The 25,777-nt window shown below is 38.4% G+C and overlaps 3 protein-coding genes across 4 annotated transcripts; all 3 read left to right on the top strand.

Moving 5' to 3' along the window:
• The first annotated feature begins 1,148 nt into the window (after window positions 1-1,148).
• Window positions 1,149-12,036, top strand: grinab (glutamate receptor, ionotropic, N-methyl D-aspartate-associated protein 1b (glutamate binding)). The gene is made up of 7 exons (XM_041793982.1): window positions 1,149-1,310; window positions 1,949-2,282; window positions 2,370-2,473; window positions 5,038-5,238; window positions 5,566-5,694; window positions 7,180-7,323; window positions 11,184-12,036. Exons 2-7 carry the CDS (start codon window positions 1,976-1,978, stop codon window positions 11,334-11,336), a joined length of 1,038 nt encoding a protein of 345 aa, XP_041649916.1. The 5' UTR covers window positions 1,149-1,310; window positions 1,949-1,975; the 3' UTR covers window positions 11,337-12,036.
• A 3,906-nt stretch (window positions 12,037-15,942) lies between these two features.
• On the top strand, window positions 15,943-20,220 carry smpd5 (sphingomyelin phosphodiesterase 5). Of its 2 annotated transcripts, none has more exons than XM_041792695.1 (8): window positions 15,943-16,298; window positions 17,352-18,578; window positions 18,680-18,755; window positions 18,842-18,982; window positions 19,111-19,200; window positions 19,296-19,359; window positions 19,465-19,624; window positions 19,835-20,220. In XM_041792695.1, exons 2-8 carry the CDS (start codon window positions 17,457-17,459, stop codon window positions 19,940-19,942), a joined length of 1,761 nt encoding a protein of 586 aa, XP_041648629.1. In that variant the 5' UTR covers window positions 15,943-16,298; window positions 17,352-17,456; the 3' UTR covers window positions 19,943-20,220. The 2 variants fall into 2 exon arrangements, with proteins under 2 accessions (XP_041648629.1, XP_041648630.1); XM_041792696.1 differs by lacking the exon at window positions 15,943-16,298 and adding an exon at window positions 16,399-17,267.
• Window positions 20,221-20,678: 458 nt separating this feature from the next.
• Window positions 20,679-23,926, top strand: malsu1 (mitochondrial assembly of ribosomal large subunit 1). Its single transcript, XM_041793064.1, has 4 exons — window positions 20,679-21,030; window positions 23,120-23,295; window positions 23,379-23,460; window positions 23,573-23,926. The coding sequence occupies exons 1-4, from the start codon at window positions 20,742-20,744 to the stop codon at window positions 23,725-23,727; spliced, it is 702 nt and encodes a 233-aa protein (XP_041648998.1). The 5' UTR covers window positions 20,679-20,741; the 3' UTR covers window positions 23,728-23,926.
• The last annotated feature ends 1,851 nt before the right edge of the window (window positions 23,927-25,777 follow it).

Below are 25,777 nucleotides of genomic sequence, written 5' to 3' on the forward strand. Positions count from 1 at the left end.
CTGGGTGATAATGTGTTTCTCTAAGCTTTTGAACTTGCTTGAAATTAATTTACATGATTGTCACTTTTGTGAATACAGAACACAAAACATAAACAGATGGAAGAATGAAGTATGTACAAATTTAAATTCTGCCTAAATGTTATTCAATGCATTTAGTCATTTAATGCATTTTACTTCCGTTATCTTACAGCAGAGCAGCATGTAGTTTAGCAAATGTTTTCAAGCAGCATCTGTGCAGCCTGTCCCTTTCAAACACTGCTTTAAAGTCCAACAGTTGCTTTTTCTTTATGACAATTTGACAGATGTGTTCGAAACATATGCAGCTTGCTGTAATTCTAAGTCAAATTAGTCTTTCCATTGAGAGTAGCTGTCTGTGAGACTCATACAATGTTGCACATTTGTACAATATTAATCTAAAGCCCTCCCAATTTAAATGGCAAGGAAATTCAATTTAATAGACGAGTATTTTTGGCTCCCCTGTATGTGAATGACCAGTGCGTCAGCCCCCACAGTCAATTCCTGTCTTTGTACACCTGTTGATAAGCTTTAACGACGTTTGTGTCTGTGCAGCTGTGAAAAAGCATGTGTTGTGACCTCTGGGGCATGAAAGATGGGCATATGGGTACCTTTAGTGTGGTCCAATGAAACTTGGGTTGTCTCGGGACCCTTCCTAGTGGCCTTCCAAAGCTTTCTTCTGACACCTGCTGGCTTAACAGGTTAACTTCTCCTTGACATGCGTTTATAAGCTAATGCTCTGGCTTTGCCAACATTTTGTGGCTATTTTTCGTAATAAATTTCAATTATTTCAAGTTCATTTTTAGTTGTGACACATTTCACATAAACCTTCCCGCAAAGTCGATCGAATAACGGTAATTTTCATGGGACGTTCAATAATATCGGAGTAATTCCTACTACGACTATTGTTCACAATTAAAATGCTTTATTAAAAATAAAATAATTCCTCCGAATAAAGGTGATATATTCAGCTCATAATTCTAGTATTTAGTTTTTGATGTGCCCATTTTTCACACAATATTTATTTTAAATGTAATCACGCAAGTGGTAACTTTGGAAAGTAGTAAGGTATTTGTCCTATCTTTAACGAGGAGCCCGTGAATGCATCCTCACGCAACCTCGGGGCGGTGACGCTGGAGTTAACGCAGTTTACTGGAAGTCAGAGTGAGAGCAAAAAAAATGGTCAAAGTGGGACAGAACCAAGACCTGTTATAAAAAAAAAAAAACACCACAAATATTTTCTTTATCGAGGGTCCAGCCCAGCTGCAGTGGTTGAGACGTCGACCGAGGGCAATGTAAGTAGTTAGAAAAGACTTTCTGACATATTTCTTTTGATCTTTCCAGCATTTCCGTTTTCCATTCCAACGTTATTGTTTGGTGTAAAAACATGGCTGTGTTGCGTGGTACTGTCTCATCTCTGATATCTCGTTCCTCATTGCTTTAACTGTAATCTCAGTTCGTTGACCACAGATTAGACGTCGAATGTAGATTGTGTGGGCTAAAAAAACCGTTTCTTGTCTGAAACTGAAATTTGTGGCCTGAATTGTAGCGTTCAGCTAATGCTAAAGCTCGGTTACGTGACAACTCGGACGCAGTCAAATGTCGATCTCTGGCCTCAAACCAAGAGACCGAGCCTGCAATGCTCAGAGTGTAGCGTCCAAAATTAAACAATACATGGGATTAGGCAAGTTATGTTGTAATTCTGCTGCCAGTCTTTTATCAAGCATGTGATAGCAGAAGTCATTTTGTGGTGGAATGCGTGACGTTGCTATGGACGTTGCAGCGTTTGTCATTTTTTACTGTCTCTAGACATCTGTCAGCTGTCATCCCCTTAAACAGTGCTGTTTAATCTTTTTAGCTTATTAACCTCTCATTTATCGACGACTTTGTCTAACCTACGAGTTTACGCCTTTACATTCGTGTTATCCCACAGTCTAGCTGCTGCTGATCAGAGGAAGAGATGGTAACCGACAAGAATGAGTACACTCCCGTTCAGGGGACACCCTCTGCACCATCGCTCCCCGGACAGCCTGCCTTTCCCATCGGCTTTGACAACATGAACATGCCAGGCTCAAACATGTACGGAGGCCCTGCTGTCCCTGGTGGTCTCCCTGGTCCCGGTGGCCTGCCTTATCCTCCACCTACTGCCTTTGGACACATTCCTCCTGGAGCTTTCGGGATGAACCCCCAAAGCGACCCAGGGTATGGACCAAAACCCTCTTCACCTTATTCTCCACCAGGCCAGGGTGGGGTTGGAAACTTCAGTGGTATGTATTTGTGGAATTGTGGCATATAATGTCCAGTGACAAGTGTGATGAAAAATAATCATTGTGTTTCTGGTTTGTGCCACTCAGATGACATTTACCATCACGAGGAGGAACCACCACCGTTTCATGAGAACCAAGACTTTGATTTTGGACTAGATAACAAGAGCATTAGAAGAGCCTTTATTCGAAAAGTAAGGGGGCATTTTGTTTGAAGACAGAGCAAGCATGTATGGCTGGATGTTTGCAGAGGTGTATGAGGCGCTTTGCAATTAAAACCATGTGATACAGGCTATATAATCCAAAATATTAGATTAAAAAATAAAATGGTCAAATAGAGCACATCACAAATGAAAATATCACATCCTTCAACTCTTCAATTAATAGCCCAGGCTTTTATTTACTTTAACCTCTCATCTGTCAGTATTGGATGGGCCTTCAGTTATTTTCAGAAGCACTATAAAAGTGCACTTTTATGCTAGATTAGGGCTGAATGATTTGGGAAAATAATCTAATTATGATGTTTTTAACCCAATATTTTGATTGCATTTATTTAAAATGCAGCTATTTTCTAAGTTCCTCATGTTATGTATTTCTCATTAAAAAGGCAATATATCATTTTATACAATAAAAAACACTATATAAGTAGACTACACTAGGGCTGAACAATTTTGAAAAAAAAAAAAAATCTTATTGTGATTATTTTGACTCATTGCAAATTTGATTTGAATTGTATTGAAGGGAATGATGATTTTATGTCTTTCTCTTTTTGTAATAAGACAAACACTAACAAAAACAAGGAAAGGAGTTTTTGCAAATAATTATCGAAAGAAATTGACACGTAAGTGTTTTGGCTGATGTGCCCATTATAGCATCTCTGCCTTAAAAAAACACGTTTTAAACTGGTGTTTTCAAACACATTTCAGGTTAAAGAAATATTGCACCTTCTGTGGTTTGAATTTGCAGTAGGACATATGCGTTTGTGATAAGATCTAAATTCTGAATAATTGCCCAGACAGAACATTTAGTGATGCAGAAATGATTGTAATAATAAAGAAATTAAATGAAAAGTAACTAATTTGATCATATTTCATAAGTTGGTTGATCTATCCCAGTCTGCTGCCCTGTGTGGAGAGAGCACAATAGACCTTGATAATATAATTTCTAATAAGTGTTATGCCGGCCTTTGAATCTGTGTAAACAAGTGAGAAAATCCTAAGTTGTTCACAGCAGTGGTTCCCAACCTTTTCTTTCCTATGACCTCTCCACTTGTATCTAAGAAAATCTGAGCTCTTCCAGACCCACACAAAAAGTTAATACATCGATGTCAAAAATCAACATAAATTGTAACTCATTTATTCTTGAAACCGTAAGAAAATATATCAAATCTAATTTGACTACTTAAGAATAGACAGTTAATATATGTTTTCGTTATCATATCATTATTATTATGTACGGCTTCCTGGATACTTTATTCTCTTTTTTGTCCTTATGTTGTTTTCATAATCTTTTATTACCTTATTTTGTAAATTTGCAGGACGATGGGCTCAATGCAAGGTACAGTCATGGACGAATGTATTGGCACCCCTTGAAATTTTTCCAGAAAATACACCATTTCTCCCAGAAATTGTTGCAATTAAAAAAGTTTTTGGTATGCACATGTTCATTTCCTTTATGTGCATTGATACAACACAAAAAAGAAGAAGAAAAAAGCCAAAATTTACATAGTTTTCCCCAGAATTCAAAAAATTGGGCCAGACAAAATTATCGGCACCATTTTCAAACTGTGGGTAAATCATTCTATTTCAAGCATGTGATGCTCATTTAAACTCACCTGTGGCAAGTAACAGGTGCTGGCAATCTAGAAATCACACCTGAAGGCAGTTAGAATGTATAAAAGTTTACTCAACCTTCATCCATGACTGTATATAATACAGAAATGATTAACTTACCAGTGTGTCTAAGTATAGGTGTATCAACTTCTTTTGTTTTACTTGGATCAAATGAGTGACTCTTGTAAAAAAAGTTTTACAGTGTTTCTGTTTTTAAAGGAAATGATAAAATCTAAATTGGAAAGAAAGAAAAAAGAATAGACAGAGCCTCATTCCGCCCCCTTGAGATCTTTGGAGTCCTGGGCCTTAGGTTGGGAACCAGTGGTTTAGAGCTTATTATAATTAGCGCTGTCAGTCAATTAAAAAATATTTATCTGATTATTTGTTATTTATTAATCACTATTAATCTCATGTTGATAACTTGGAAAAAGATTGTATTACTGGTAGATTTAAAGACAAAAGTAACAAAACAAAGATCTGGGCAATGTCACACATAGCACAATTAAAGCGAACAATCCATTACAAACACGCACGCCAAGAATGTCTTATTCTAGTTCAGAGCAGTAAAATAAAATCATTGGTTCTATAGAACTGAGGATCATTCATCAGATTTTTTAAAAGTCTTTTTAGCTCCTGATAGAATTAAATCACGTATTCTGTAAATCAGTTATGGATTAAATATATAACTATCAGTTACTGCAGATTCACTGTTGTGTTATTATTATCATGGGCCATGAATTGTGTATTCTGTCATGGTTTAACCTGTGATTTTCAGCCCTCCTACTAACAAGCAGATGTAAGAAGTCCTGTAGGTGTAGTTTTCAATAAAAAAATGATTTTATTTATTTTAAAAAAGTCATAGTCAAGTAATGTAAAAAAAATCCTATCAAAAATGCTGCCTTACAGCCCTCTCTTCTTCTCTGCAGGTGTTCTTAGTGTTGACCGCTCAGCTCTTGGTGACATTTGCCTTTGTGGCCGTCTTCACCTTTGTGGAAGAAGTCAAGGTCTTTGTTCGGGTGAACACCTGGACTTATCTGCTGTCCTACGGGATATTCTTTGTTTCAGTTTGCGTTATCAGCTGCTGTGGAAGTGTTCGCCGAAGACATCCTTGGAACCTGATCGCACTCGTAAGCATGCTCTGACTTTTTTCCCTTATAACAGGTAACAGAATAGGGAGGAGTTACAGCAGAGGAAGTTATGTGTTTATCTGATCTGGACTGTACGACATTGTGTTGGTCTTATCAGTTATGAATTTTGGTTGTTTTCCTTTTTCATATTACCCTTCCTTTTCTATAAATGTGTTGAAAAATGGTGTATAATACAAGCTCTCCTTTGTTCTTTAAGATTAAATCCAGATTTAGCCATACTTATCAATCTACCTACATAAAAAGGTGTCATTTTTACCCATGTCATGATGATTCTCTGTTATAAGTATTTGTGTTTTATGTTTCCAGTCTGTCCTGACTCTGAGCATGTCCTACATGGTGGGAATGATCGCCAGCTTCCATCAGACAGACAGTGTTATCATGGCCGTGGGCATCACAGCAATTGTGTGCTTCACAGTGGTGATCTTCTCTCTGCAGGTTTGTGTCTGTCACCTTCCTGCCCTTTTGTGTACAGTTCTGGGGAAAATATTTGCCTCCTTCCTGCTTTGTTTTTTGTTTTTGTTTTTGTTTTTTTTCTTGCGTTTTTTCCACATGTAAGTGTTTCAGATCATCAAGCTAGTTGTAGAATTGGACAAAGAAAACCTGAGTAAGTACAAAATGCAGTTTTAAAATGATTATTTTATTTTCAAGGGAAAAAAAATCCAGCCAAACCCACCTGGCCCTGTGAGAAAAGTAACCCCCACTCTTGTTAAATTGGGAATTAACTGTGATTAACAACATCTTTTTGGAAAGCTGAGTTCAATTTTACGAGCCAGACTTGATTACTGCCAGATCCGTTGAATAAAAAAAATTTCTTGGATAGAACCAGACTGACAGAGAGAGGTAGACTGGACGATCTTGAAAGCGACACATCATGCCACAATCTAAAGAAATTCAAGAACAGATTAGAAACAAAGTCATTGAGATCTTTCAGTCTGGAAAGGGTTACTAAACCATTTCTAAGGCTTTGGGACTCCAGTGAACCACAGTGGAAGCCATTATCCACAAATGGAGAAAACTTGAAATAGTGCTAAACCTTCCCCGGAGTGGCTGGCCTACCAAAATGACTCCAAGGGAGCATGGACAACTCATCCAGGAGTCCACAAAAGAGCCAAGAAACACAACCGAAGTTAGACCTCGGTTGACTCAGTTAAGGTCAGTGTCCATGATTCAACAATAAGAAAGAGACTGGACAGAAATGGCATCCATGGGAGAATTCCAAGGCCAGACAATGCTGACAAAAAAGAACACAAAAGCTTGTCTCACAGTTGACGAAAAACATTTTGATTATCCCTGAGACTTTTAGGAAAATATTCTGTAGACCGAGGAGGCAACAGTTGAACGTTTTGGTATGTGTATGTCCTGTTATGTCTTAAGATTATGGGGCTGCTTTGCTGATTCAGGACCTGGAGGGCCTGCTGTAATTGATGGACCCATGAATTCTGCTCTCTGTACCTGAAAATCCTTAAAGCAAATGTGCAGCCCTCAGTTCATGACCTCAATCTCATGGGTTATGCAGCAGGACAACAATTACTAACATGTTGGCAAGTCCACCACTGAATGGCTTAAACAATGAAGGTTTTGGAATGGCCTAGTCAAAGTCTGGACTTTAATCCGGTTGAGAAACTGTGGCATGACCTTAAACTGTCCGTTTATCCTTGAAACCCTTGAATGTGGCAGAATTAAAACAATTCCACACCGATGTGACAGACTTGCTGCCAGTTACCGCAAACTCTTGGTTGTAGATGTTGCTGCTAGCGGTGGTACAGCCAGTTAAATTTGTTAGATCTGAAACATTTATGTGTGACAAATCAGCCAAAAATGAGAAATCAGGAAGGGGGCAAATGCTTTTTCACATCACTGTACGTCCATCACACTCATGATATGACAGCAACCTTTGTGATACTCTCCCTCCTTCCACAGACAAAGTACGACTTCACTTCCTGTCATGGCGTGCTTTTCGTCTGTTTAATCGTCCTGCTCCTCTTCGGCATCCTCTGCATCTTCATCCGCAACAGAATCTTGGACATTGTGTATGGTGGGCTGGGAGCTTTACTCTTCACCTGCGTAAGTAGACAGTCATTTGTTTTTATGATGGTCATTGCAAATTTGAAATGATTTACCTACACTGGGATGATGCACTGTGTCACTGTTTTTCCTCTTTAAATGTATACAGAATCACCTCATGTGATTGATAGTGTGAAGAGGGAGAGATGACTGGAAGTTGAAAGGATATTAAATGCAGCAGGAATAGTTACATTTTCAGATTGAATCTTCAAAGTTTGACCTCTCTGAACAAGCCTGAATCATGTACAACAAAAAGAGGTACATAAGTACAGAAACAACTAAGCAAGAAATAAAAGTTTATTTGATGTAGCACATTTTCTGTTATTTTCGTAACAGTAATAGCAACAGTAAAAACCAAAGTGTTCCACCCATCATTGTTCACATTTTCGTAGTACTCATTATTATCTTGATTTCTTGAAAGAAATGCGCTAATATTTACAATTTCAATGCTGATCAAAGCAGCACAGTAGGAAAGTCATCACAGAACCTCTGTTGTTCTCTTCTTGCACACACCGTTTCACTTTTCTTCTTTAACTTCTGAGGCAGACTCAAAACGTGCCCCTCTGGGCACAGATTTGATCTTGGGGAAAAAGAAATTGGTCACAACGTGCTAGATCAGATGAATAGGGAGGGACATCAGGTAGGGGTGTAACGGTACAGAAAAATTTCGGTTTGGTATGTACCTCGGTCTTGAAGTCACGGTTCGGCATGTTTTCAGTGCAGTGATTGAAGCGGATAAATAAGATTTAATTTTAATTCTTTAATTAAATTGTATTAAAATAAATAGGCTGAATAAATTACATTTAAATTATAAATAACGCTGCGACCTCCCTCCAAAAGTTCATCAGTGATTAAAAATATTAATAAATAAATACATTTTTGAATAACTAGGTTATTTTCATTGATATATTGACATATTTATACCCATTCCTTAAACGCTTACATTTCCCAGCTAACTTGAACGCATCATCACACAACCGCAAGTTAGCTTGTTAAGTATGGAAATTAGCATCTTTTTTTTGCCAATTTCAACACGGACTTCAGCGCTGGACTACGTTTTTAACCAATGGGACCTACTACAAAGTTTGGAAAAACTTTTCACAGCCCATCTTGGAGGATAAAGAGGTTAAAGTCGTGTGAAATCGGAGGATAACTTTACTGATGACGCAGCTTTAGAGTCCCTCTCTCACTCCTCCGAGGCTGAAGGTAAAGTTAATATGATTCACAGAGCCAGAGCACCATTGCTATGTTGGTGATTTAAATGAAGCCGGTGGCTCTTCTAACTCCACATGCACCATCACTCTTCTTCGTTTGTTTTTGTAACTGCTCCTTCTTCTGTAATGACGGTTGCTGGCAGCTTTTAGGCTCATTGTGGTCACCTGGATTGAAGTGAGAACTTTACATTTTTTTAATACTCAGTCGTATTCTTCGTATTACTGTGTGCACCGAACCGTGACGACCGTACTGTGATGGTACGGGACGAATACAAATACCGTTACACCCCTACCATCCAATACCAAGGTTATTATAGTTAACTAAAACTAACAAAAATGACAAACTAAAATGTAAAAATCATTTTAGTTAACTGAAACTAAATAAAAAATAAGCTTAAAAAACCCCAAACCAACTGAAACTAAATTCTGTGCTTAGGAAACTAACTAAAATAAAATGAATGGCAAAATCTTCTTAGTTTTAGTCTTTTGACAGCAGCATAGGGACTGGCATGTATGCCCAAGCCTGGAGAGAGTAAAATCCCCTGATTTGACTGGAGGAGACTTCACACAATGGTAATTTTTGGTTTGAGGTTGTATACAAGCATCAAACTTGAAATAATGAAATAAAAAGTGATAAGCCCTTTTGGATGTTGCCCCTGACAGGTATCCAATATTTAAAAAATAAATAAATAAAGATAACACTAAAACCAATAAAAACTAAACTAAAATGAAGCATTTTTGCAAAATAAAAACTAAACTAAACTTGCAACCCAGCAGGAAAAACTATAAATACAAACTAGCATCAGGCACTTTGATTTGTTTTTGGGCCAGCTTTACGGAGTGCACAGTTGAAGCTGGTGCGTTGTCTTGATGAAGAATTAAATCATTTTTTCCACAACTGTGGATTTTGTCCTTTGGACTTTTTCTCGCAGTTTTTCTAAAACCTGTTTTGAATCTATTTTTCAGTGTTCCCGATAAACTTCAGTTAATGTAGGAAAGGATTCAGCTGCTTTTTTGTTCAATTTTACCAAAAATGTCAAAATAACAGGGCTGGGTTCAAAAAATCGATTTTCCAATTCAGATCGATCTTTTATTACTGACTGTTAAGTCTATGTTGCACTTTATTATGTTGATTGATCAAATGTGTTGGTCAATGAAAAATATTTTCAGGAAACAAGTTTGGGGTCAGTTTTTAGTGTGAACTTTAATATTTTAAATACTGGGCCTAGTGAGAAGGTTTCTTATTAATAATTCAACTGAAAGTATAATTTCTGCCATCAGTTCTCTAAGACCCCCTTGCATATACAAGCAAAACAGGTACTGTAGCTGAAATATCCCTCAATGGATCGATATTGAATTGAATCAAATCGAATCGGTATTGAATCGAATCAGGACCTTGTGAATCAAAATCGAATTGATTCAGGAAATCAGTGGCAATACCCAGCCCTACAAGTTAATGCGTTGCTCAACTTCTAAGCTAATCATTTCCTGGCGCCTTAGCAAAAACCTGTGCACTTCAATCAGTAACTGGCAGTGAACTAAAGACGTCACTTATTGGAAACTTAGATAACATTTTTATAACAGTCAGTGTGTCTGTGAACCACGTCGTTTTAGCCTCATAAGCGCAGTCTCATTATTTAATAGGCATAGTCCACTATAGACAGCTCACGTAATGGTAAACCAGGAATGAGTGTGTGATTTCAGACACAAGAAAAAAGAAACTTGCTAAATCACATTGAGGGAAATGCCACTTGTGGGTTAATAACTGACAATTTGGCCTTGTGAGATCAGACTACTTCTTTGTTTCAATTTCCTTTTTAGACATCCAGGGAAATGTGGCGGTGAGACTTCAGCTGTGGTTAAGTGTTGATTGTGTCGTTTTGTTAATTTCTTTTATAAACCAAATCTACCAGACTGCTCAGACTTAAACACTTTCAGCCCGTAAGCATCACAAACATTTACAAACTTTGAGTGAAATTTAAACTAAAAACACACGTGAGAAATAAGTTTCTCTCCTTTGACTTACTCTGATGGGAACAGAGAGAAAACTCAGTCCTCTCTAAGCAGCGCCTCCCTTTTCAGGTGTTGATTGATCTAGAGTTGTTGCGTATTTGCCATTCAGAGAAGAAGCCATAGGAAAAACAAACTCCTTCTCGATCAGTCATGGAATGTTGATGTCAGATGAGGGCAGATGCTTTGGAGCCTCTATTCAGGTTACATAAGCAGGCCACATATCTTGGGTTGTAATTAGTTTAGCAAGAGCTTCATGTATGCACAACTTCTGAAATGTCCAACAATGACAGGAACAAACCACCTGTTTAATAATCTGTAGTGCTCAGGCGGGTTTTGTGGAGTGCACATGTTGAATGAGTTAAGAGTCCATCTGGTGTGCTTGGACCCTGACAGCCAACCAGCGTCAGAGTAGGGAAAATGGTCATTCCTTTGATGCTTAACCTGGGAGACCTTCAATGCTTCTCCTCTCCATTTTCATGTTTCCCCTCTCTCTCAACTGATCCAGACAGAATCTCCAGACTCAGACAAATAAAATCAAACTGTTTGTTTATTTAGAGAACAAGAGGTTTGTATCTGAGCATTTTTTTGGAGCAGACTAATGTAAGATCCATTGTGCATTCCTCTGCTTTACAGTTCTTGGCAGTGGACACCCAGCTGCTGCTTGGCAACAAGGAACTGGCTCTGAGTCCAGAGGAATACGTCTTTGCTGCTCTTAACCTGTACACAGACATCATCAACATCTTCCTCTACATTCTCGCCATCATTGGAAGAGCTAGGGGAAGTTAAACAGGAGGAACAAGATGCAACATTTGAAGGCAAAAATGTTTAAGTTCATGCTTAGAAGTAGTTTCCATATTCCTGATTTCTATCCTGTTCTGTAGTGTACACTGATCACATAGTTTGATGATTTTTTTTTTCTTCTCTTTGTAAATTTTCTTTTCTATAATAATATAAATAGATGTTCTATGCTGTGTTTGGAGTTTGGGGGGGCTTGTTATTGAAGTTTTATGAGGTGTATGACTATTGTACAAATGTTTTGGTTTAGAAAAGTATGTGCTATGTCCGGGTTAATCTCAGTATACTGAGCTCAACAGCAGTTGTGTTTTGGTCTGTTGCATTTTAGCACCTTTTATGGGCCTAAACTACAAAAGAAAACAGGAAGTAGGCCATGAGTGAGGATTCTTTTTTCAAAAGAACTATTTACAACTTCAAAATTGACAAAACTTCACCTGTAAGCTATTAGTAATGAGCAGAGCTAAAAAGGACATCAAATGAAACTGAAACAGCTGCTGCCCTTGCATGTAAACAAGCCAATCTTCATGACAACAGAGTAAACAACATCAGCTGGTGAAGACAGCAAGATGTGTTTGAAAGCTTTAGACAAAGATTTTAAGTGAAACTTTTGGGGATTTTTTGTCAAACTGCAATTTTCAAGTTGAAAAATAGTCTTTCTGATTACCTATAAATGTTTCTTTTCTAAACTGGATCCCTGTGTTTTTTTTGTTTTTTGTTTTGATCTTTGAAAAACGAATCTGTTGTTGTGATTTGAAATGAGATTTTGTGGCTGCTTTTTGTTGCTCAGCTGTTAAACTGGGAGCCTCATCATGGACCTGGAGCAAACCTTTGCTTCCGTGCTGTTAAAATACAAACAACTGGAGCAGGAAAATAATCCGCTGAAGCAAGAGAGAGCCAGGATGCAAAGCGTCAACCATGACGATTCTGAGGAAATACCAGGTACTGCACGGATTTCTCTGCACCACTAGATGGCAGCCAGGTGCTAGCTCAGGCTCTTAAAAAAGGGCCACAAAAATTGAGTATAACTCTGTTTATATAGATGCAAATATGTGACTTTAAAAAAGTATGACAGAGTATTAGGGCCACACGAAGAGAAAAATTTTTCTTTTTTTTTTTTTATATTACGAGAATAAAGTCGTAATATTACGAAAAAGTTGTAATATTATGAGAATAAACTATTACAAGAAAGACAGTCTGCTGCGAATCTATGACGGAGTATTGTCCTGATTCTGATAATAATTTGATGCTGATGTGCCAAAAGATGAAGTATTCCTTATTTGTGAAAGCGATACTAAAGTATAGCTGCACAAGATGCTCAACATTGCTCATTTTAATGGAGGCGGCACCCCGGCAGAGTTTCTTTCTTGTAATATTTTGGCTTTTGATGATCTCCAGACAATTGTTTGTCAATAGGTACCCATTGACCTGTCACAGAGTCAAACAGTGGTGACCTTCACTGAGAACTGGTCACTAATTCTCTTAAACCTTTACTTGAAGTCAGAAAGCATTAAAAATGCCACGTGTAGCGAGAATGCAGGATGTTGACCTCAACAGGGCCATTTGAATGCTGCAAAGAGGCATGAATCAGAATGAAGTTGCTGACGCAGTGGGACCTCTCAAAGTGTCATTTCCAGAGCCTGGAACAGGTTTGGAAGGTCTGGTATAGTGAGTAGAAGGCATGGTGGAGGCAGACAACGGGTCACAACCCTGAATAAAGACCAATACTTGACCTTGCATGCCCGCAGAAATCGTTTCATGCCTGCAGTCAGCCTACAAATGACCTTCAGGAGGCAACAGGGATGCGAGTGTCCACTGAGACTATTAGGAGATGACTTCATGAAGTTGGCTTGGGAGACAGAAGACCAGCTGTGAGGGTGCCTCTTTCCAGAGCACACAAACTGGCATATCTGCAGTGGACCACAGTATACCACAGGTGGACACTGAATGAGTAGGGTACAGTGCTCTTCACAGTTGATTCCAGTTTCTGGTGAACATCCAGGACAGGCGTAGGAGACATTGCCCTGGGAAGAGAAATTTGCCACAAAATGTTGTGCAGCATGACAGTTTTGGCGGATCAGTGGTCATGGTCTAGGAAGGCATCTCCATGGGTGGAAGGACAGAGCTTGTCATCATCGAAAATGGCAGCCTGACAGGCCAAAGGTATAGGGATGAAATCCTGAGACCAGTTATGCAACCACATGCTGGTGCAATGTCGCAAGATTTCGTGCTTATGGATGACAAGGTATCGAGCAAGGCTGGTGACTGTATTCTTGGAGGAAGAGGGCATCTGAAGGATGGAGTGGCCAGCACAGTCAACCCCACTGAACACATTTTGGAGCAGCTACAGTCAAGATTCCAAGAACGCCAGGTCCCTCCAAGAACCAATGTGGAGTTGCAAACAGCATTGCTGGAGGAATGCCAAGCCGCACCTCAACAGATTATCCAAAACCACTTCATCACCATTATGACCACTGTCTTGGCTCCTTGAGGTACCTCAAAGGCACTATATTGCTGCACTGCAGCCGATAATGTTTAAGAGGCATTTCCAGCCCATTGTGACTTCAGATAAATCACAGAAGTTCTGAACAACCAACAATTTTTAGTTGCACTCTTGTCTTTGTGAATGTGTGACAAGCAACTTCACACCTTGCGACAAACAATCATGTCTGGGAACCATTAAAAGTGATGACGCATGAAATTCCATTGATGAAAACATTGATTATTCGCAGACTTACATGTTATACATTAATTTTGAGCAGTACCCATTTTTGTCTAAGGACAACTTTGATGAACTGTTATGATCCACTTCAGATGTTGACTACTGTATGTGAGAATAAGGGAGGTCACTGTGCTCTTAGAAAACTTCAGTGCAGCAGTTTTTTTTTGTATCCTTCCCTGAATCTGTGCTTTGCAACAATCCTGTCTGAGCTCTGCAGGCAGTTACTTTGACATCATGGCTTGGTTTTTGCTCTGATATGCATGATCAGCTGTGAGGCCTTCTATAGAGAGAGGTGTGTGCCTTTCCATATCATGTTTGATCAATTTATTCTACCACAAATGTATTCCAATCAAGGTGTAGAAACATTTCAGCAACAATCCAGAGTGATGGGAGGAGCCTGAGCCTATTTTTAAGTGCTCATGCAAAGGTTCTGAACACTTATGTCAATGTGATTTTTCAGTTTTTCTTTTTTAATAGATTTGCAAAAAAATCTAAAATTCTGTTTTCACTTTGATGATGGGGCAGTAAGTGTAGATAGCTTTTATTTAACTTACCTTCAATAAATCAATCAAGTATTATTTTATCTTTTTAAAAATATAGAAGTAGTCAATACTTATTCCTATGACTCTGAGTCTTCAGAGATTTAAATGTGAAAAGTGAAGTTTTATATCAATATGTGTGTTTCTGTTTTTTTAAGTGTCTTAGTTACTTTTCACTACTAATAACAAATATACTTTGATGTTTCAACTCAGCTTCAGGCAGAAGGCAATCCTGCATGTGGCAAAGCACCTGTGATAAGAGAAACTCCAGAAAAGACTTGCAGTCCACAAAAGTCAAACATCAGCCCTGAACCTCATTAACCCATCATCTTTTCTCCAGAGCTCGATCTACACAGACAGAAGTGAGATGTCAGAGTTTCAGAACTGCCAGGAAGATATGTTGCAGCCAAAGGTAATTAATAATCAGATGATATTTATACAACAGAATCTGCATGGCTGATTTCTTCAGTTTTTCAAAATCAAAGACGCTAACAAGCTGTTGGGAGAAATAGCTTTCCAACTGGATTCTCTCGTATATTTTCCAAGGCCATATGATCACAGAGGTAAAGGAGAAAATCAACTGTTGTGATCAGTCAAGGATTAAAAAAATGAATTTTTCCTGTTCATAAGTTAATTTATATAAATGATACTGACAAGAATCATCAATTTTCCTGACTCACAAGGAAAGAACTCTTGCAGGTCAGCACCCACCTAACAGGGAAGGTAGGTGAGGGCTATCAGCTTCATCTCAGTCAGAGGTATGAGGACCTCGTGGGGAAGTTGAGCCAGCTCGGATTCAAACCAGAAATTCATCCTGCTTTCTCAGAACTTGTGAACTCTTGTGGGATCCTCAGTCATAAGCCGAATGAGCAAAACATTCAATCGATGAACTACTATAACCCAGAGTTTCTGAAGAGGGTGATATTGACCACAGCACCTGAGACACTTCACAAGGGCCTTCTGATTTTGCTCAGCTGCCTCCACGAGATTGCCAACATGGATTGGAGGCCTCTTATTTTGTGGTAGATACCACAGTATAAATAAAGAATCCCTATTAATGCCTGGGAGTATGGAATAGTTAATTCAAAATGCCCAGTGTTGTAGCTGTCTGTGGGCTAGTGGTGATGATAAACTGCTCCTCTTCTTTGGTTGCCAGTTTCATCATGATCCTTACTCTGGGGAAGCAGCAGAAGTGAAGGGGAAAATGTTGACATACTAAAGCTTATAAAGGTGTTTATGTAATTAATTTACCTGGTTTAAGAGTCATAACAAAAACAAAAAACTTATACGTGTTTTTGTCTCCAACCATTAGGATGTATAGAAGTTATAAACTGAATTTGTTATAACAGTCATAACGCAAGTACTTACACGGCTTACTGCCAGACATCTTTTTCCTTGATTGTCATGTGACCTACTGGCCAAACAGGTCGACTCAGGTAAGATAATGTGCCCGGACCCGGACGAGCCCGACACTGTGATGACGTCACAGAGGGCGTTGCTTAGTAATGGCATGAGCTGCTCAGAGCTGGGTGGTCTAATGTTCAATGGAGCCCTTTCAATGAATCCTCTGCTCGTTTCATGCATTGTATATTAACATGTGACGGACAACAATTATGTACTACTATGATGAATACCCGGGCAGGATGCTAGCGGCATGGACTCACCAGAAGGACTGTCCCGGTTTCCCGTGCTAAGGTAAGACTTTGGACTGCCACGTTAGCTACATGTTTAAGCTAGCAATGCAACAGGACAGGTGACAGCTCCCTGTTGCAAAACAAAAATGTGTATTAAGCATTTATTAAGCGTAATGCTGTAGTAGCCACGTGGCATAGTGATATAGTGAGGTCCTGTTTCCTAAACTCAAATATCCTGTAAATCAGTTCTGGGTTTTAAAGTTTTTCTAAATCGTTTATGAAGTTTAACTGTTAGCTCAGCATACCTGGCGGCGGTGATAACGTCAGTACTGACATCCATCTCACTTACATGTATGACTGTCGCCTGAATAGACACGACGGCGCAGAAAACTTGCATTATTATTCATCAACTACACCAACGTGTATTTCATAGCTTAGTGGTCTATTATGAATGGGGCTCTCGACGTCTTCGACTTCCTGGTTGTGTGTTTTGAATGGCGTCTCCTTTTGTCCAGATTTATTTCAATAACCTGCGTGCAACTGACTGACTTTAAAGGGCAAATTTGCAATTTAATGGTATAATATGTGTACTTATTACAGTTCTGTAATGATTTCAAAGTTTTATATATATTTTAGAAGTATTTTATAGTAATTTTAGTTATTTGAAGTAAAATTATTCAGTACAAGTTTGGAAAAATATTGGAGGTTTTAACTTCTGCAACTTTAAGATGTTAAATTGCTTTACTTATGAATACAAGAAGACACAAAAGTGTTGAGACTGATTGTTTACCCCAGTCCCATACTTACTGTGGTAAGGAACACTGTGCACATGTTGACAGCGGGATTATAGGCTGTTTACATCATGTTTTCTCCTTGCCTCCTTAAAAGTCAACATGCTGGATTGCATAATCTTGCAGTAAGCCTGATCTTCCCTCTTTATTTGACTGCACTATCAGTTCAGTTGCAGTTTGCTTCATGTTTTTCTACCCGGGCTTGTATGGGCATGAAAACAATGTGAGACTAAAAGCCAGTAAGTCATGAGAACCTGCAGTATAAAATGTTTGTGTAGGCTGCGACACTGGTGATTTCATGACCTTTTGTTTTTGTTTCTTAGTGTCCATTGGAGCCAATGAAGTAAGGTCTTTGGACAGGGTGGAGGCTTGACCACCAGGTCTTGATGTGTTTCTTCCTGATTGTTGCATAGAAAAGGGGCAGAGGAATGGCCCTGCAGGAGTCTCCATTTCCTAATGCATTTGTTGAATGCCTTCACGCAGTGGGATGGGCTTTCATCCAGCCATGTTTCTGGTTTCTCGATCGCCTCATTGCCTTGTGCAAGTCCACCACCCTCGAGCAAGCCCAGCGGGTGGAGGAAGAATGCTACCTCCACCCTCTCAAGGTCGTCTTTGGATTCCTTCTTTTCTTCATTCTTTTCCTTGTTTCAGCGCCCTTTGCCTTCCTAGGCTTTCTACTCTGGGCACCACTGCAGGCCTTCCGTAGGCCCTTTTGCTACCATAAAGAGATACCCTCCACACCAGAGAGAGAGATACACAAAGGCTTTGAATTGGTTGGAAAAGCATCATTTGGATTTGCCACCGCCAACTTGTGTCTCCTGCCTGACAGTCTTGCTCGCTTCAACAATTTGGGGCATACCCAGCAAAGAGCAACAGCCATTGGTCAGCACATTGTGCAGGGAGTGTGCAGACCTCATATTCGCATCTTTGTTGACTCCCCCAGCAGTTGTGGGACCCTCAGCCCCTCCAACAGCATATTCCCCATTGTTAACCCATCCACATATGGAGCTGTGGATAGACAGTCACAGCCCCCTGCAGGTAACCATGGAGACTCAACGGAGGGACACTTTTCAACCCCGAAGACCAACAGTCATGTGGTTTGTGAACCCTGTGATGATACAGAGGAGCCCTCCACAGAGCCGCCTTCCCCCCTTTGTAATTCCAATCAGAACTCAAACCAGCAGGGCCGAGCAGGTCACCGCAGTGCCCCTCGAGCTCTGCTTTCTCAGGGTCTCCGCCAGCAGGGAAATGCACCTTGGGAGGTGTCATCATTGTTTCCTGCCAACATGGACATTCTGTGCCTAGAGGAAGTGTTTGATAAGCGGGCAGCACAGAAGCTCATGAAAGCATTAAAACCTGTTTTTGGGCACATACTGTATGATGTAGGTGTTTACGCCTGCCAGCCACCATGCAGCTGTTCCCACTTCAAGTTCTTCAATAGCGGCCTGTTTGTAGCAAGCCGATTCCCTGTGCTTGAGGCCGAGTACAACTGGTTTCCCAACAGCCTCGGGGAAGACGCACTGGCTGCCAAGGGCGTCCTGTGTACTAAGGTGACGCGCTTAACATTTTGTATTGAGCTGCTGTCAATTAAGGAAGATATTTTGTTTTAGTACATTGTTATATATTTATTGATTTTTTTTCAAATTCTCAGGTGCTAATTGGGAAAAATCAGAAACAGAAGAGAGTGGTTGGCTATTTTAACTGCACACATCTTCATGCACCAGAAGGCAAGTTAGAATATCTCAGTCTTCTCAAACTAACTCAGAATATGCTTCAAGGTCTGCAACAGCTGTTTTTTATTTCCTTAAATCAGGTGAAGGAGAAGTTCGCTGTGAGCAGTTAAACATGGTTATGAAATGGATTGGGGATTTTCAAGCAGCAAACAGACTGCCTGATGAGGAAGTTGCTTTTGATGTGCTGTGTGGAGATTTCAACTTTGACAACTGCTCGCCTGGTGTGTTTTTGATAAATTTATTTTTTGTGTATTATATAAAACATATTATAATATATTCACCTTTAATAAAATTAACTTGCCCAACAGGCCGTTTTAATAGATATATTTCCTTTTTTCTGTTTGTCTAGATGATACCCTGGAACAGAATCACTGTTTGTTTGAGGAATACAGAGACCCATGCAGGGCAGGGCCTGGAAAAGAGAAACCCTGGGTCATAGGTACTTCTTTTAACTATTCTACCTTAGTCCGTCCTTTGTATGTACAAGACAAATATGGACAGTTCTCTGTATCTATCATGCTTTTACTTCTGTAGGCACTCTGCTGGAGCAGCCAACACTCTATGAAGATGAAGTAAACACTCCAGAAAGACTACAGAGGTATCCTCGGTTCCAGTCTTAAGTGTGTAGCTTATATAACCTATCGTTATTAGTCTTATTTATTCACTGATGCTGATGCAGACATCTACTGTCTTCTCTATGTAGAGCTCTAGAGAGAGAGGAGCTGAGAAAGCAGTATATCTGCCCTCCTGTTCCTGCAGCAGGCTGTCCATTGGTTTACCCTGAGGCTGACCAGCCATGGATCGGACGCCGGATCGACTACATTCTGTACCGTGAAAACTCCATCTCAAAGCACTGTAGAACGGTATGTACTCTTTTGTGGCTTAACTTCCAGCTTCTTCCTTCTTCAACTGTTTTAAGTGACAGTTAATTTAGTAAAGCACAAATTATGTATGAAATATGTGCACTTGGTCAAAGTAGTGACATGATCCTTCACAGTCTTCACATACTTGTAATTCCCATTACAGCAGCATAAAACATTCAATAAACTCACATTTTCTCTGTTTCCTTACAGGAAATTGAAGAGGTGACCTTTATTACGCAGTTGGCTGGCCTCACAGACCATATTCCTGTGGGCTTGAGACTGAATGTAACAATGGACAGTGAGAGTGTTGCTGAATAAAGGGCTAAAATGAACAGGGATCATAAGGGAACAGAAATGTACACTGCTCTGATCTATCATCGATGTGTCTACTTACAGACTTGAATTTGTGATCAGTGATAATGTATTGAACAATGATATGATACCTCAAGTATAATTTTATTCCAGTTTTATAAAGTTTACAATTTTATACATAGAGGTGTGTTTCTGACAAGGGTACTGATTTTGTAAAATATATGTTTGTAGGCTTTTCATAACATTTTTTTCCTACAGAAATAAATTTTAAAGAGTTAATTTTATGTTACGTCTCTTGCTTTTTCATTTGCTATCAGTTTTGAATCATTATATGAATGTACCATTTTAACATAGTTGCACAGAAGTCTTCAAACAGCCTTAAAGCAATGGTCACAACCATTATCTGTTATGAGAAAGACTGTAAAAAATTTTGAACAGGATGAGCAAGTATTTCCAGATGACTCAAGAGCGTTGAATATTTTGAAGTATATTATCAGCCAATATGTAAAAACACTGACTATGAAGTTAAGATAAAGCAGTATCACAAGGCTGTGGCAAAGTCTTATCTACAAAGCAAACTCTAATCTTGTAAATTCTGCGTATTTTAAGGTTGGCAGCTTGGGATCTGAGGTCCATATCGTTTGTAGTCCATAAGTGGCGCTCTTGGTTCATTTTAGCCCTGAAACCAATGAAGAAGCTGTACCAACCAATCATAGGTCAAGGACGAATGTTACTTCCTGATTATAGGTCTAGGCAAATGTAGGCTACTCGTGGGTACCACTGATAGTGGTTCCAGGTTAAAATCATGAGTATTTTTCATCACTCAAAGAAACTGCTACTATCCGCATTTAAAACTCCCTTCATGGTGGAGCGCATCGTCCTTTCTAGAAGCTTCGTTTCGGTCCCTAAAGCTCGTTATAACAGTTTATATACGGCTCGAAGTTTAGCACCATATTTATCCTCATGTCAGCATGGGCGTCATGCCTTCACCAAAAGATTATATTCAGAGAATCAAACTAATTCAGTTAAAGGAATCAGTCTGACACAAGAGGAGTCAGCGAAGGTGGAGAGTGACGACGGAGACCAGGACCAAAGTAAGTAGCACATGCGCGAACGGATACGATTAATCGATTAATACCTCTTATTATTTTGCGGGTACTTAAATGGACCTGTATGCATTTTATTTCTAATGTTTTTGTCCTGTAAGATTTCAGTTAACTGCACAAAGTCTTCAGTTATTTAGTCAATCCGAACTGATAGTTTTATTTTCTTGAATTATTTTCAATAAGCTTTGACAACTTTTTATACAATCTCACGCGTGATGATTGATAAAATCTCCCTCTAAATTACAGCAAATAATCTATGTTTTTGAATTATAGATCAGCTTATTTGAACTTTGATGGTTCTAAAAGTTTTCTTATCCTGAAAAAAAAATCAGAGCAAAAGTATGCATAGAGTAGAAATATAAGGTCTGTCAAAGATTAAAAATTATGTTAGTAATTAATCCAATGACTATTGCAGTTATTTGTAATTAATTGCACTCTTTTGATCGCATTTTATAATTCCACTTTTTTAGCATGTTTGCCGTCTTTCTAAGAGTTAGTGGCCTGCTTCTGTAGGTAGATTAAAACATGAATATAACCACGTTTAAGGGTATTTGTTATGGATTTTAAAGGAAAGGAATAAACGGTAAAAAGGTAAATGTTCATTAACACCAGGTTCAGATGATTTTTAACTAAGCTGTGAGCTTTTTAAAAGTGAAATAAGACATTTAGGGTCTCATCACTGTGGCTGCAGGGGGACTGGGGCTGAATAATTTGGAAAAACAATGTAAATGCAACCCCCCCCAGTGTTGCAATGTGATTATTTCTTAAGTTCCTTATATTGTGGTGTTGTTGTTGTTGTTTTTTTTACCAACAAACACAAGCAATAAATCATTTTATATTAAAACCAACACAGTATTAGATAAAAACTAGGGCTAAACAATTTTGAAAAAATATCTAATTCTGATTATTTTGACTCATTTTGTAAATTGGATAGAAATTCATGTACTAAGGGGAGTTATAATTTAATTTGTATGTCATCGTCTGTCATTGAATGTGGATGATTGCATATTATGAAATGTTTAACATCTCTGCTGCAACAAAAAAGTTTTAAACAGGAATATTGACACAAATTTCAGGTGAAAAAATATTGCATGTTCTGTGATTTGAAAATTGCAGCAGGCCATATTGCAATTTAATTTAATTTTTGATTAATTGCCCAGCCCTAAGGGGGACACTGATGTGATTTAAGAGTGTGGTGAAAGAAATGAAAAAGCATGTTAAAAAAAAAAAAATCAGTAATTGTAGATCATAGTTAATTGCAAATCAAGCAATTGATCTTGACAGCTCTAAATATATCCATTGTAACCTTTAAATAACCAATCTGTGGTCAAACACCCAAAGTACCAAGATAACTGTAATGCAAGAAAGACAAGCAGTAGTTTCTCACATTAGTGTAGATGGAGACATCAAATGTTAAGACCCTAAAAAATAAATAATGAAGTCTCAACATGTAATTGATTATCACAAGAGTTTTGAAGTATCTTTGTTTGACTAATTGACTTGCAAATGCCAAAATGCTCTTTTAAAAACCCATTATCCTTTAAAATAAGAGTAAAAACAACAATAAAAACAATAGCTCAATTAAAATATCATTAAATATATCTTTGCATTAAAAAAGAACTACAGATGTCAATCCCATTGCCAACACAAAAGGAAGAACCTTGAGCAATTATTTAAAACTTTTAAGTGGGTGAGCCATTCTTATAGTCATAGGTGAACTGTAAATTAGGAATGCGTGATATTACTGGCATATCAGTATTGACAGATAATAGCTTAAAAAGTTTGAGTATCAGCAGATATGAAAATTTCTGCCGGTGTCTGTGACCGATATGTTGACTTAAAACGTCAGCTGTATCTACAAATAAGTTTGTGGAGTTTCAGGTAGGACCAAAAGACCTACATCAGCTGAAGTCTACCTTTGTTTGTCCTCTTTCCTTAAACTTTAAAGTGTAAGGACTGAAGTTCTAGGTCTGAACTACATTTATATACCAGTATCAATAAAGGAGGTAATGACTGAGATACATTTATGTCTGAAATCTTGTTGAGCAAAAATGTTTTTCCCTTTGTCTCTCTCCAGGATCTCATGAATCCTTTTCTCTTGATGTGCTGGTGTCTTTACTTCGTCAGGAAAATGCAGTGGACATCTGTGTTATTAAAGTACCAGAGCACATCAAATATGCAGAGTACTTTATTGTTGTCAGCGGTGTATCACAGAGACATCTCAGAGCGATGGCACTTTATGCTATCAAAGTGGTAATTTGCATTGTTTCTCTTATTGTTTGATAACAGCATGTTCAACAAGTGTTGAACTTATACAAAGCATGATTTGTCTACAGTACAAGTTTCTGAAGAAAGACGGAAATCCAAATGTCAAGATTGAGGGAAAGGATGCAGAAGACTGGATGTGTATTGACTTTGGTGTGTAAAAGTTAAAATTCCTATTGTCTATTTTTCAGTTAAAACAGTCGATGCAAACTCATAGTTAGCTGACTTACTGTTTCTACTCACTTTCCTGCTGCCTCTGTTTCAGGAAGCATGGTTTGTCACTTCATGCTACCAGAAAGCAGAGAAGTGTTCGAGCTGGAAAAACTCTGGACTCTCCGCAACTATGATGAGCAGCTGAAGAGCATCCCAGAGGAGAAGCTTCCAGAAGACTTTATTTATGATGCTGAAATCACAAAGTGAAAACACAGGACAGACCACCCCAGAACTACATACAGCTTTGTAGCTCTGGTAGCTTTCTTTGCTATCTGATTAAGTGGAAATATTTAAGATGATCAATATCTGGGCAGAAAGACTTTTTTTGTTTCTAAATTATGTTTAATATTTTTGAGTCTGCTGATTTATCAAATTTTGATTGTTTGGAATAAATCGTTTTTATACAGTCATAGATATTTTATTCATCTGCAGAGATCAAGTTATATGTTAAGTGTGTTTTTACTCAGCCATGTATGAGTTATAAATACACAGCATTATTAATTTATTATTTTAAAGCTTAACTATTAACTGGAGCCATTTATCATTTTAGCAAAGCACTTACCAATGACAGCTCAAACCCCAGGGTAGAAGTTTGCATTCACACTGATATAGCACATTTCAGTCTGTATGGTCATAAAACAGGCATTTATGATTTTTTGATTTGATTTTTTGTCCTTTTGTGAATTTTAAGACATCCTTTGTATGATAAATTATGAAGGATACTTTGGAGGCAGAACCTTAACTCTTTGAACCCTGAGCCTATTTTTCTATTTTTTAGGTTTCTGCTCAAAAATTGCATACCCATAATAAAATGGGTATATCTCTGCAACCACAAGGTCTATTTGAATAATTTTGGTGTCAGTAAAAGGAACACTTGGGAGATTTGTTGAGATGTGTTAATGAGTATATGTGATACTGGTGAAGAGTAAATGAAGATGGCACACAGCAAAAATTTAAAATATTTAGGTTCGCCCAAAGAAAAAAAAAATTTCAGGATGAATATCCCTTTAAAAATGATGCGGCTGCAGCTCTAAACCTTTATCAGACCACAGTACAACATATGAGTGCAGAGTTTGATATGTCATAATTCATTTAGTTATTTGAGTTGTTTGGGGCATGTATAAAAGGTTTATATAGTCTTGTAGCCCAGGTTCTGCTGTTTAATCTGATGTGCAACATCACTGTATTCTTTCATGATTAGTGCATTATTTCACACTGTGTTTGCCAGTGCCTCTCAAAGTCCCCCAGTCAGGGGACCTCAGGGTTCACAAGGTTAAGGCTCTTAAAAAGGACTTACTTGAGAAAGTATGAGAATTTCAAGGTTATTGTACAGCAGAATTTTCTCCCCTTCCACCTAATGCTGCAATTCATTGAGCAATGAGTTTGTGAAGACCATGAACTTTCTGATGACCATGCTCGGTCATCTAAACAGACGACTCCTGTTAGTGTGCTCAAAGAAATTAAAGTTGTAGGGCAAGTTGTAGGTCAGAATAGAAGGCAGGAGATGGATTCACTCAGCACTTAGGTGTGCTGGAAAACTGCTTAGTGAATTGGTAAAATGTGTGGGGGTTCAATAGTTGTGCTGCTCAAAGAGCTTCAACAAACTGTAGTATTAGGCAGATAAACAGCATTCAGGACACCATGTGAACTGCTCTGAAACGTACTGACGTACTGTACATTTTGATAACAACATGACTTAAATGCTGAAAAATTCAGATTTATCCTTTATCAGAGCTGTTGCCTCTACAAAACTTTGTCATGGTGTTGAATTTAAAATACTTAATCATTTAAAGAATAAAAACCTGTATTTTTCAAGTATGAGAGCCAAATGCACTGACAGAGGTTCAATTACAACAATAGTACACAAACACATGAACACATTTTATAGCCTCACAACTTCTAAGCAAGTGACCATTTGCCTTCATCAAACTGTCGATGTCCAGCTGGATAAAACATTATCTAAATGAAAAAAGTAATGAAGCATGTGATGCCTGCATGATGCCCGAGAGTACCTCATTTCTCCCTCCCAATTTTGTTGTTTATACTTAATAAAAAAATGAAGATGACAAACACTAAGCTAAGTTTCAATTTAAACAGCTTCAGCTTACTACTAACACACATCTACACTGACTTAAAATAGTTATTCATTCAATAATATACAGAACTGAAAGCTTCAGTGAGGAGCTTTAAACTGGTCATGGTAGATTGAAATGAATATTGATGCCGCTAAATCAGGGCTCGAGACTTGAGGATGCCT

This window comes from Cheilinus undulatus, linkage group 8, assembly GCF_018320785.1.
Source record: "Cheilinus undulatus linkage group 8, ASM1832078v1, whole genome shotgun sequence".
Classification (NCBI taxonomy): Eukaryota; Metazoa; Chordata; class Actinopteri; order Labriformes; family Labridae; genus Cheilinus; species Cheilinus undulatus.